This window comes from Paroedura picta, chromosome 1, assembly GCF_049243985.1.
Source record: "Paroedura picta isolate Pp20150507F chromosome 1, Ppicta_v3.0, whole genome shotgun sequence".
NCBI classification, from domain to species: domain Eukaryota; kingdom Metazoa; phylum Chordata; class Lepidosauria; order Squamata; family Gekkonidae; genus Paroedura; species Paroedura picta.
Window position 1 is genome coordinate 93972042 of NC_135369.1, and position 12617 is coordinate 93984658.

General features: G+C 44.6%; 1 protein-coding gene across 4 annotated transcripts in view; it reads left to right on the forward strand.

Moving 5' to 3' along the window:
- The window catches only part of AGPAT4 (1-acylglycerol-3-phosphate O-acyltransferase 4), an 80576-nt gene that overhangs the window by 11993 nt on the left and 55966 nt on the right, over positions 1-12617 (forward strand). For 3 of the 4 annotated variants that reach the window (XM_077348204.1, XM_077348191.1, XM_077348198.1), the window contains exon 2: positions 9195-9433. The exons of the other annotated variant lie outside the window; for it this stretch is intronic. In XM_077348204.1, coding sequence (XP_077204319.1) covers positions 9256-9433 — 178 coding nt within the window. In that variant the 5' untranslated portion in view covers positions 9195-9255. The remainder of the gene's footprint in view (positions 1-9194; positions 9434-12617) is intronic. 4 annotated transcript variants of the gene reach the window in all.

Below are 12617 nucleotides of genomic sequence, written 5' to 3' on the forward strand. Positions count from 1 at the left end.
TATTAAAAAGACCAAGATCATGACAACAACTGGCAGTAGCACCAAAGTCACAATTGACAACGAGAACACTGAATGTAATGATGATTTCATCTTTCTTGGCTCTGTGATCACTCAAAATGGTGGATGCAACTGTGAAATCAAATGGCGAATAACACTGGGCCAGAATGCAATGTTAGACATGAACCAAATATGGAAGAGTAAGGATATCAGCCTTAATACAAAGTGCCGGCTAGTCAACGCTGTTGTCGTCCCCATAACAACCTATGGATGTGAAACCTGGACTCTGAAGAAGGAAGACAGGAGGAGAATAGATGCTTTTGAATTATGGTGTTGGAGACAAATGCTGAGAATACCATGAACAGCCAAAATTACCAACAAGATAGTTTTAGAGAGGAGCAAACCAACTATGTCATTAGGAGGGAAGATATTATGGCTAAAACTCACTTACTTTGGACACATCATGCAATCAAACTTGCTACAAATATCATTTATGCTCAGCATGGTTAGCGGCAAAAGGAAATGTGGTCGCCAAAGGATCCACTGGCACAATCAAAGCCGATACAGGGATGACCATGAACCCACTAAAAGAAGCAATCAGAGACAGGGGTGCATGGTGAAGACTTTCCTATAGAATCGCTGAGGGTCAGACATGACTGAATGGATGACATCATCATTATCATCATTGCTACTCTCTGTCCGTGACCCTGGAGGGAGGAGATCAGCCTGTCCCCCATATCCCAATGTCAGCAAGGTGGTGAGCTAAGACTTCATGATCAACTGTGTCAAATGCTGCTGACTGGTCTAATAGTACCAGCAGCACTGGCCCGCCTTGATCCAGCTGGCAGTGGAGGTCGTCCGTCAGGGTGACTAGCGCCGTCTCTATCCCATGGCCAGGCTGGAAACTCAACTGAAATGGCTCAAGGGCTGACGTTTCCTCCAGGAATGCTGATGTTTGGACAACAGAAGGTTTTTCAACCAACTTCATCAGAAATGTTAGGGGCAAAACAGGGTAGTAGTTGTTAGGTTCCTGTGGATCCAAGGATGGTTGTTTGAGCAAAGGATGTACCACTGCCTCCTTTAGTCCTTCCAGGAATTCTCCTGTTGAAAGGGGGATATTAATTATTTCCCAGAGGGGAGCCGCCTTATATCTGTTATCTTATATCTGTTGTTTTTAAGAGCAATAATGGACATAGATCTAGTGGGCAAGTGGGTGATCTTGTTGCTGCTAGTATCCTGTCAACTTCAGTTAGTGAGGGTCGTCTGAAGTAACTCAGTGTTCTCTCTAAAGATGGCCATGGGGTCTCTAGTTAGCTTTCTGTTGTTGAAGGGAGGTCATGGCGGAGAGTCGAGATATTATCTGCAAAGTGGCTTGCAAATGGCTTCACAGCTAGTGTCCAATTGACTGTTGTTTTGGTGCCCTTAATTGAGGGCGGTGAGGGATCAGACTACCCTGAATAATTGTGCTGGGCGTGAGTGTGCAGACGCGATGCATGTTGAGTAAAAGTTGTGTTTCGCTGACTTCACCGCCATCTCATAGACTCTTAACTGCATTCTGTAAGATGTTCTCGATTCTTCATTGTGAGTCTTCCTCCATACTCGCTCTAGTCACCTCAGTTCCCACTTATTCCTGTGGAGTTTCTTGGCATACCAGGGGGCCTGCTTGAGACAGGGGCAGAGGAGGTCTGGGAGATCTCCTCAATGGTGGCCAGCATTCTGTCATGTCTAGAGTGGTAGCTGAGACTATCAGGTGCTCTTTTCCCAGTGCCAGAGTAAGGAGACACGGCATCTTGTGCTGTGCAGAAGCAATACTTGACAGAATCTCCAAGGAGACTTTAGGCCCCACCTACATACAGCTGTTGTCATGTTGTGCCAGCAAATCTATGTAATAAGGAGGCTTCCAGGGTTATTTGGAGGAAAATGAATAGTAATCTGTACAAACGCTCTACTCAACTTTAATTATTCCTTTAATAAATCCTGTACCAACTGTCACAAGGTGGCATTTGGACATTTGCTTATTAGGAAAGAAGCTATTTTGTCCTTTTTATTAAGTAAAAAAGTAGGAAGCAGATTTTCTGGCAGGTGTTCAGGAAAGACTGCCAGAAATAGCTGCTGAGAACATAACATATAAATGGATATTATGCAGGTGCCTTTATCTTTGAATATGTTTTTGAAGCAAGTTTGTTTCCTAATTTGTTTCCTAGTCATTGTAAATTAAGTATCCATTGATGTTGCCAGCTATCTAGGGGGGGGGGGGAATCCAAGGTCTTGTAAGTACAGTAATAATGTACATCCCTGTCACTAACAGAAACTGAGAGTCTAATCATTTTTGCAGCTGAGTCTCCTAGTAATACCGGAAATGCTTTAAAGTGCTTTGAGGGGAAGTTTTATTCCAAAATGACACCCTCAATACCTCCTATTTCATTACAAATGAAATAATTTTTTAAACAATTAGAAGAATTGGTTTTCCTTTTAAAATACTTATGGAATACTAATTACATCTTTAGCTTTACAATAAAACAAAATCAGGGTCCAGTGGCACCTTTAAGACCAACAAAGATTTATTCAAGGCATGAGCTTTCGAGTGCAAGCACTCTTCCTCAGACAAAAGTGCCTGCACACGAAAGTTCACACCTTGAATAAATCTTTGTTGTTCTTAAAGGTGCCACTGGACTCTGGGTTTGTTTTATTGTGCTGCTTCAGACCAACACGGCTACCCACTTAAATCTATGTTTAGCTTTAGTTTGTTAAATTGTAGAGGGGAATTAGGAGCAACAAATTTCAGACCATCCCTCCATTCACTTCAACAGTGTATTGGGTGTTGTTTTAAATCCATTACTACTGGTTGTACAATGATTTTTTTTAGCATAAAGCAGTGGATTTCATTAGGGCTCTACTATATCATCTCTTTCTCAAGATTCCACTGTCTCAGGGAACTCAGCAGTTGCTCTTCTTCCTCTCTTAGCAGCGCATACAAAGGTCTGACTTCTCTGTCCATAGTGAGAACTTATGAATGGCTCGTTCTGGGAGTTGATTTCTAACTAGTATTCTTTGATTTCTTTGCTATCTCCATATTTCTTTGCCCATCTCCATATTTTGGAATATTGTCTATATAACATACAGAGCTGATTTGTCATGCAGGTGTAGTTGTTTAGAGTATCAGCAGGGGAGTCATGGAGAGATGAGAAGGTGATGGGCATGGCTTGTATCTTTTCCCCCTACCTCTTAATCTCCCTTCCTCCAGTAACCAGCAAAGATATTCCACAGCCATTTGGAGTGGGGGAGAGGGATACACACAGTAAGTCAGTTTTGAAACTGAATAAGAAAACTGCCTGTTTAAGTGGATTTTTATTTCTGTTTTCTCAGTATCAGTTACTTCCTACAGTCCCCAAACATAAACTTCTATGCAGTTTTCAGTATACCTGGGTGTAAACTGCACGGAGCTTTTATTCCAATCCCAGGTCGATTCAGTCCCTGCCGTCTACATAGAATGCAGTTTCCATTTTGATTTGGGGTGATTAAAAATTTCCCTCTGCAACAAACATGATTGATCCGGAGTCACCCTACCATTTCTTCGTGATACCCAGGAGTGCTTTTAATCCTCGATATTAGAAGAATGGAATTGAGAAAGCATGAGAAAGCACTGGCTCTGTGGTAGAGAAGCACTGGTTGGCCAGCTGACTCTGTGGTAGAGCAGTTCTGATTGGACATCTGACTCCGTGGTAGAGAAGCCCTGATTGGCCAAACCTACCAAGGCTGTTAGCTTTTCTTAAAGAGGAAGCCCTAATTTTTTTCTGTAGAAACTGCAGAAGCCCTCACTTCTGTGGATAGAGATTTGCCTTGTGGTTTTTGTTCTCCCTTCTCTGTTGTCTTCAATCCTCACCCCCCATTCAAGAAAAGAAAATAAAAGAAAGAAAGAGACTCCATCTGGGCTTGGCTCCCCCCCCCTTCTGAGCTTCCCTAACTAGTGCAGAACACTGTTCTGTTTCAATGTGGAGGGGGGGGGGAAGAGGAAGACCAAGTTCAAATCGATCTGAATTCGGCAGGATCCACACCAGAAAAAAATTAAGTAAGTGCAGAATCAGCCCTGGTCAGGTTAGCAAAAGAAATGGCAGTAGTGAAGAGTACAAGAAAAGGCCCTGCTGTGCAGGGGGCAGTTCCTCTTTGTCTTGTTAGCCAGATGGGCTGTTGCCAGTTGTGTTTGTCTAAATCAGAACTGCAATCAGTGAAACTTTTATAGTGAGCAGGAAAACTTTATTTGAACAAAGAGGAACCTCAAAGACTGAATTCCAAAGAGCAAGTGAAATTACAAGCTTTTTCTAATCATGCACAAACAGCTTTTGAACATGTGCAGAATTTATTCCTTTGTTTAACATCACATACCTTTTTATTCCATAAATGGTTATTATCACAAACTTTTCATTTATCTTCCACTTCAACCCTCCAGCAATGCCTGATATCTTGCATTCTTTAGCCATTTCAATTCCTTCAATGATTTATCTAGTTCCTATCAACATTTGACCATGCGGGTAACTCCTTAGAGCTCTCCTTTCTGTTCTAATTGACAGTGGAGAATAATTTTTTTTGATTGTTAGGTAACCTTTCTAAATCATGGTGCCTGGTGTGGAGCTCATTATCTTACATACCGTAATAAGGAATTTCCCTTTGCTGTTCCACGAGCAAGAAAGAAGTGGAACTTTTCCTATTGAACTATTATTTCTCAACTCCAACTCGAAATGTTACTTTCGTCTTTGTACACAATCCCCCCCTTTGACTCTGTGCCTGATTTGTGGCAAATAAGTTACTCTTTGCTTCAGTTCGCATCCTTCGAGCCATATAAAATTGCTGTGCAGTTGGTTGCTTCTTCCAAATACTTTTTAGGAACCTTATGGGATTTAACACTCTTTCTTTAAACCAGAGGTCTCCAACCCCCGGTCTGCGGCCCGGTACTGAGCCGTTAAGGCCATGGTACCGGGCCGCCAGCAGCCGCGCCTGCCTTCCCCTCCCCCCGCAGCGAGAGGGGGGAAGAGGCAGGTGCAGCCGCTGGCACACCAGCAACGGAAACGCGCACATGCGGAGCTGCCGCGCATGTGTGTTTGCGCCCCCTGCTGGCGAAAACACGCACGTGCGGCTGTTCTGCACATGCGCGTTAGCGTCACCTAGTGGCAAAAACGCGCATGCGCGGCAACTGCTGCTGTGGCTGGGCCGCCGGCTCTCTCCCACCCTCGGAGGTGGTCCCCAACTACAAGAAGGTTGGGGACCGCTGCTTTAAACAGCAAATCTATATGCCATATCAGCAGGCTTTTAAATCTCACTGCTGCAGGTAGGCTGCCGTCATGTTCTCATTTCAGGGTACCCAGAGCTGCTGAAATGAGTCCCACAGGATCTATAGTAAAAACAAGGGCCCTGTAATTCCCTGGCTAACAGAGCAGTACAGCTGTTCAAGAAAAAGAAGTTCAAAGCTCCCTTGCCAGTGCAGAACTAGGTTGTTTGCTTAATATTTACAAACTAGCTTCAAAGCCCGTTCCTAAAAAAGAGCCTTGAAAGGGTCACCTCCCCTGGCCAGGCAGCTTAAGGTGGCTTTGGACCACAACTTGCAGCCAGATCAAGTGGGGCGGGCAGGGGCTGGCCAGCTCGTTAGCAGGCCCGGGACAGAGCTTCTTAGCAGGCAGTCAGCAGGTTGGGAGGCCATCGTTAGCAGGCCCTCCAGAATGACCCTTTGCCCTGGGCCCTCTCCTCTTACCTGCTGCTGGCTCCAGACACTGAGGCATATCTGAGAGCAAAGAGGCTAGAGTCCAGGGACGGAGGGTGGGAGCTGCAGGGGCAGGGCCAATCAGTTTTGCTCGCTGCACCCTGATTGGCCCTATTCCAACTTGGACAGCCAGACACATTCCACCCCCCAGGCTGTTTCACAAATATATAGAGGAACCATGGATAAGAATGTTATACCCTGCCTTTCTGTCTTCATCATGGTTACCAAGATAGTTAGCAGAGGTCAGACGTCTGAGCAGAGGGAAGGGAGAAAAGAAAAATGTAGACCATTTCTGCATGAGGAATCTGCCCCTGGACAGCCTTTAAATGTTGGCAGCTTTTAGAGCCCCCTCCACATGATGTCACCTGCATTGTGAGGCTGTCATGGACCTGGGTTGAGTTTTGGCCATTTTTAAACCACGACGAGGGAAATCTCCAAAATTGGATTTACCACCCTCAGTTGAACGTCCCATCAGTGAGCAACCAGGGGCAAGCCCGTATAGAGGGGGGAAATTGTGATAGACTCTGCAGCATTGTCCCGTCCTCGCACCCACCCTCCCCTCTCCGTTTCCTGCTTCTAGTAACTTTTTTTTTAAGTGGTGCAGCCCACGTTGCAGCATGCCCGCAAAGCTACCTTGTCAACTAAATATTATATTTTGTGAAATATGTAAATTAAAATATTCTGCATATTGTGCAGAGTCTTTTTGGGATCAGGCAGGCAAAACACATTCAGTTTTCTGGAGGTGGGGAATTAGCTTGGAAAGGGGGGGAGGTGATCAAGCATCCTTCTCCCAATCATTCAGGGATCTGAGCACTATGTTTCTAAGCCCACCATTTACACAAAATGACTTTGGGCTCCAGGGACCATGTTCAGCATCTCAGAAATCCACCCAGACAGAAATAATTCTAAAAGAATACGAATCCCCCCCAAAAGGGGGGAATGGTATATTATTCTGCCGTTTCCCTATAGCAACACACCGCTGTCGGTTTTTATTTAAAATGCATCTGTGTTGTGGCATTACTACATAGCAACGCAGAAGTGCCTTAAAAAAAATTTCAGGGCTGGGGGGGGGGAGTTTCAGTATATGAGAGAACTGCTGTGATTGGTGGCTTGCTGCGATTGACAAAACAAGGAGCAGGGTGGGGGAGAAGTTTGTTTTATTTTCCCTTGCAGCCTAATCAAGAGGTAAAAAGCCACAATGGGGCAGAGGGAAAACGCTGAAGGGGTCTCCCATGAGGAGGTCTGCAAACCCTCCTCTCACATTTGCAAAGGTCGTCTATCTGTCTTTCTTCTATCTTCACCAGGTGTAATAACTCGCACCATACCAGTTAGCATAAGGTGACCAGATTTTAACATTGGTAAAGCAGGACACCATTGACCGGGGGGTTCTTGATTAAAAATTTGGTCTATATGGAGCAACAAAAAGTTTCATAGAATGCAAAAATAGTATTGTAATATATATATTTTAATTTCAACATAAGTACAATTTGCCAGGTACCCCCAGATGTCTCTCCAAAAGTGGGACAATCTGGTCACTTTAAGTTATCAGCCAACCTGTCCACCATGATCCATCAGTGCTCTCCTAGCCACAGTGGCTCAGATTGGAAACCAGATCAATTTCAGGATGTTGGTACTAACCTTTAAGTTCATAAACAGTCTGGGACTCCAGTACTCACAGGACCATTTCTTTGTGTTATTATTATAACACGACTTTATTATTGTTATGTTATTAAAATGTTATTATGAGAGCCAGTTTGGTGTAGTGGTTAGGAGTGCGGACTTCTAATCTGGCATGCCAGGTTCGATTCTGTGCTCCCCCACATGCAGCCAGCTGGGTGACCTTGGGCTCGCCACGGCACTGATAAAACTGTTCTGACCGGGCAGTGATATCAGGGCTCTCTCAGCCTCACCCACCTCACAGGGTGTCTGTTGTGGGGAGAGGAATGGGAAGGCGACTGTAAGCTGCTTTGAGCCTCCTTCGGGTAGGGAAAAGCGGCATATAAGAACCAATTCTTCTTCTTCTTCTAAAATCACTATCATTACCATCATCACGATGACTATCACTGTTTACATGGGTGTAGTGTCCCTAACATGCTGTACCACATAATTCTGGTGTGTCCTTTGAAGTATTTTGTTGCCCATTAGCTAATTATCTGAAGAAATTGAAATTCAGGTGTGTTAATGAGAAACACTGGATTAAAATGATACTAAATGTGAGGGACTCAGCAACTATTACAAAAGTAGCAAAGTTTTTGCTGGCAATTTTAAATGAAAATCTTTTTACAATGAATTTTACATCTGGAACTGTTTGAAATTTTCGTTTTATGCTTTGCAATTTTATGCCAATAAAGGTACTCTGAATCTGAATCACTATTACTAAACATTGTAAAGTTTGAATTGCCTGGAGCCTACCCCTCTATGGCGTGCCTAGCCTTTGGAATATGTGGGGTTTGATCATAAGGTGGGGACAGTGATGACCTGTGTAGACACTGTTGTATGGGGTGGGAGGTAGGAGGGCCAGTGCCCATCCAAAGCAGCTGCTTTGGTTTTATCAGATCTGATGCTGTTCTCACAATGAATGTGAATGACATTTGTTTTGAATAATGATTTAATGGAAAGTTTAATGGAAAGTTAGCTTGATAGCATCTATACAAGGTGAAGCAGGTGGATATACAGAGAGACAGTTTGCTGAGGTGAGGAGAAGTTGAAATGTACCAGGATTAGAGTTCCCTGGCAGTTTCTTGGCAATTGTAGCCTTGTGTACTTACTGGAAGTGATAAAGGGAAGCTCTAAGAATCACCAGAAACTTGTTCCTGACAATTAGGAAATGGAAGGAAGGCCTTATTACCAAGGATAAGGATAAACAAATAACCAATGATTGTAGCGAGAGTGTTAGAAAAGCTAAAACTCAATGTGAGCTTAGGCTAGCAAGAAATGCTAAACATAGCAAAGAAGGCTTCTTTAGTTATATTTCAAGTAAGAAAAAGAGTAGGGACTCTGTAGGACCACTGTGTGGGCAAGAAAGTAAAATTATAACAGATGATGGGGAGAGGGCTGAACTGCTTAACTCCTATTTCTCCTCAGTCTTCTCTAGTGAGGGAAATAGTGCTCAATGTGGCAAAAACATATCACAGCAGGGGGGATGAGAATGGTGGCCTAGGATCACTGTGTGGGCAGTCCATAGAAACCTAATTTCTTTAAATGAAACAAAGTCTTCTGGGCCAGATGAATTGCATCCAAGGGTACTAAAAGAACTTGCAGATGTCATCTCTGAATCTCTTTCTATTATTTTTGACACTTCTTGGAGAACAGGTGAGGTGCCAGATGATTAGAGGTGGGCAAATGTTGTCCCCCATAATTGTATGACCTCTGGCAGAGAAGAAGTTTCATTGTAGCATCTAACATTTTAAAAACAGTTCTCTAATCATCTTTCCTCTCTTTGCAGTTACTTTTCAGAATTCCTGGATTACCTCCATTCTGGAAGCTTTCCCTTGCCGCCTTAAACCATGGACATCATTGGGTTTCTGAAGTCTCAGTTCATTTGCCACCTTCTTCTCAGTTATATATTTATAGTATCAGGACTTATAATCAACTTCATCCAGCTCTGCACACTAGTTCTCTGGCCATTCAACAAACAACTGTTCAGGAAGATCAATTGCAGGCTGGCTTACTGCATTTCTAGCCGTAAGATACTTTTCTCTTTCTTTTTAACTAAACATCTTCAGGGACTGGGGAGAATTCAGATGTGTAAAGTATTCCATTTTGTGGTTTCAGAATGCTAATACAAAACGTTTCACAAAAATAATCCTTAAAAGAAAGCACAAGAGTGAACAACACCTTTTTCATGGCCTGGTTGAAACTCCCATTTCCTCCTCTTTGTTGGAGAGAAAAGTCCCCCCCCCCTAAGTAACATATGTGCAGGTGTGCTGAAAGTTTACGGTGTTTATGCAGGATGATCAAAAGACAGTTTCATTTGATGCTTAAAACAAGGTGATGCATTAGCAGAGACACTAGGCATATAAATAGTGGTTTTCAAATTGTATTCTTGGTAATCCTGGCCTTCCTTGGCAAATTCAGTAGGCTCAGTTACTGTAGGCAGGGTCCGTAGGGAGATGCCTTACCCACTGTTAATGACCTTTACTCTGCACTGCATAGCAGTCTAGGGCATGCTGCAGTTTGCTACAAGACCAGGATTTACAGACCTGGCTGGTTTCTTGTCCCCACTGAACTGAGAGTTTGCCTTGCAGTGGCAAAAATCAGTGCCCACTAGTCCCCATAGCATCTATTTAAGGCCAAGCCAATGGATATATAGAAACAGTTTGCTGAGATTAGGAAGTCTTGAAATGTATCAGGATTAGAGTTACTAGGTAGTTTCTTGGCAATTGGTGGGGGGGGGGTTAGGAGAGTGCAGCAATGGTATGAGACTGGTTTTTAAAATGTAGCCTTGTGTACTTTCTGGAAGTGACAAAGGGAATCACCAGAAATTTGTTCCTGACAATTCATTGGACTGTCCTTCATCATTTCCAGTAAGTACATAATGCTCCGTTTTTATTTTAAAACTAACTTCTCCTAAGAACGGGCCTAGAAAGGGTCCCCTTCCCTGGCCCCCAGGCAGCTTAAGGTGGCTTTGGGCCACAGCTCACAGCCACATCAAGTGGGGCGGCCGGGGGCTAGCCAGCTTGTTAGCAGGCCCTAGACCGAGCTCCTTAGCAGGCAGTCAGCAGGATGGGAAGCCCTCGTTAGAAGGCCCAGCCTAGCAGCCCAAGAGGCCCTCGATAGCAGGCCCAGTCTAGCAGGCGCTCCACCCTTTGTTCAGGGCCCTCTCCCCTTACCTGCTGCTGGCTCCAGGCACTGAGGTGTCTGAGAGCAAAGAGGCTAGAATCCAGGGACGGAGGGCGGGAGCTCCAAGGGCAGGGCCAATCAGGGTGCAGGCAGCTTTGCTGGCTTCACCCTGACTGGCCCTATTCCATCTTGGGCAGCCGGACACGTTCCACCTACCAGGCTGTTTCACAAATATATAGAGGAACCATGGATAAAGATATTCTTCTGCCCCTGTTTGGAGCAGCAGCCAACTACAGGACCTGGAAGCAGAGTCTTAGCAACCGTAACCAGGGGAAAGAATATATCACATATTCAATCGAAGGTGGGTATCCTGCCTTTTTTTGTTCTCTCTTTGGATCAAAGTAGGTTTCCCTTCCCTAAAATAACTGGATCAGGTTCCCAAGGATAAAGAGTATTTATGTTTACAGATTATAAAACAATTATACTACTTTGAGGGAGAAAAAGCATGAGTCTAAGCATGAGTCTGAGCTATCAGTTCCCTCCCCCCTCCCCCCGCAGCATCTGAGCAAAACAAAGGTGAAATGGCTTGTTATTCTGTTCTGGAGAAGCAGATAATTAGCTTCTACCAATCCAAGCATGACTCGTTCATCCAGTACTGCAAAGGTTAGGATGTAAATAGTGCAGGATTCTCCATTTTAAGCTGTTCAATGGACACTGCCCACACAGCCTTCCATGTCCTTCATCTTGAGCAACTGTTGAATTGGGGCAGTTTCTGCAAATATTCTCACTCCTGGCCCAACTGTGATATTTTGCTTGCAAGGATTAAGAGAGGTAAAATGTATGAAAACTTGAGTAGTACACGATTCTCTGTAGCATAGAGGAGTGCAGAATGCGGAAGGTGTAGGTGAGCCATCCATGTGTCTCAACTGTACGTTCTGTGTTTCACGTTCTACCCATGTATGTGGGTTTTAACCATATATACCTATTACAGTTTGGTTTGAAATCTGGATGCTAGTAAAAGATGTTGCCCTGTCTTTTTTTCTCCCCTCCCCTGGGAGATGCATAAGGCATAATCTCCTGCATGACATCCCAGGAGGAATACTCACAGAAAGAAGCATTTATTTTATTATTAGAAAGAGTTGGTATCAGTTATAATCCCTCCACTAGTTGTCTGAAATGGTGATATTCTGTAGAATCAACAGAAATTATTTCAAAATGGTATAGATCTGCTCAGTTGCATACCGTGTTGCTCCCTAGATTTTCAAGACCATCATCTTTACAAACTGATAGTGATTTTTCATTGGAAAGCTGGTAGGAATGAAAATATTTGTGTATGTTTTGTAGCTTGAAGCAGGAAAGGAGTCACCAGGGCAGGACTCTTAACATCAGATTTTATTATTTTGTCTCTTTTATATTCTCTACTCCAGCGGTCTGCAACCTTTTGGCTGCCGCGGACCGCTGCTCCGGAGTGGGGGGAGGGGGCGGCCCGGGGGCCCGTGCACGCGCGGCAGCCCCAGCGCAAAAGCACGTGCGCGGACTGCTGCACACGCGCGTTTGCGCCCAGCAGATGCGCAAACGTGCATGTGCGGCAGTCCGCACGTGCGTATTTGCACCGCCGCCATGCCGGCGGCTGCGGCTCCCCCTCCCGGCCCCTCTGGGCCGCCAGCAAATCGGCCGCCAAAGCGGCCACCTTGGGTATGATATGCAGATGAATTTCCCAAGTGTAGCCTCCATCTGCAAATACCTAAATCTGGGTCCATGCTTACCCAAGACAGATTTTTCTGCATACTTGGCTGAACCCTCAAGTTTGAAGAAAAATCTGAAATCTTCCTCAAAAAATACAGGGTCGGGAGTAATCCCCCCCCCCAAAATAAAATGCTCCCCAGTGTAGCATGGTGGATTCTAGGAGGTAGCAGTTGCTGTGCATCCTGGGGGCCTTGTCATGCAAGATGGCAGATTTTGAGACCTTGAGGGCCTCGCTGGTTTGAGGAGTGGAGGAGATGGGAACCCCCCCCCCCAGATCTGGCAGGGCCCCATTTGTGTAATTCAGTTTGCCTTTAAAATGAGTGTTGTTTCCTCTTATTGT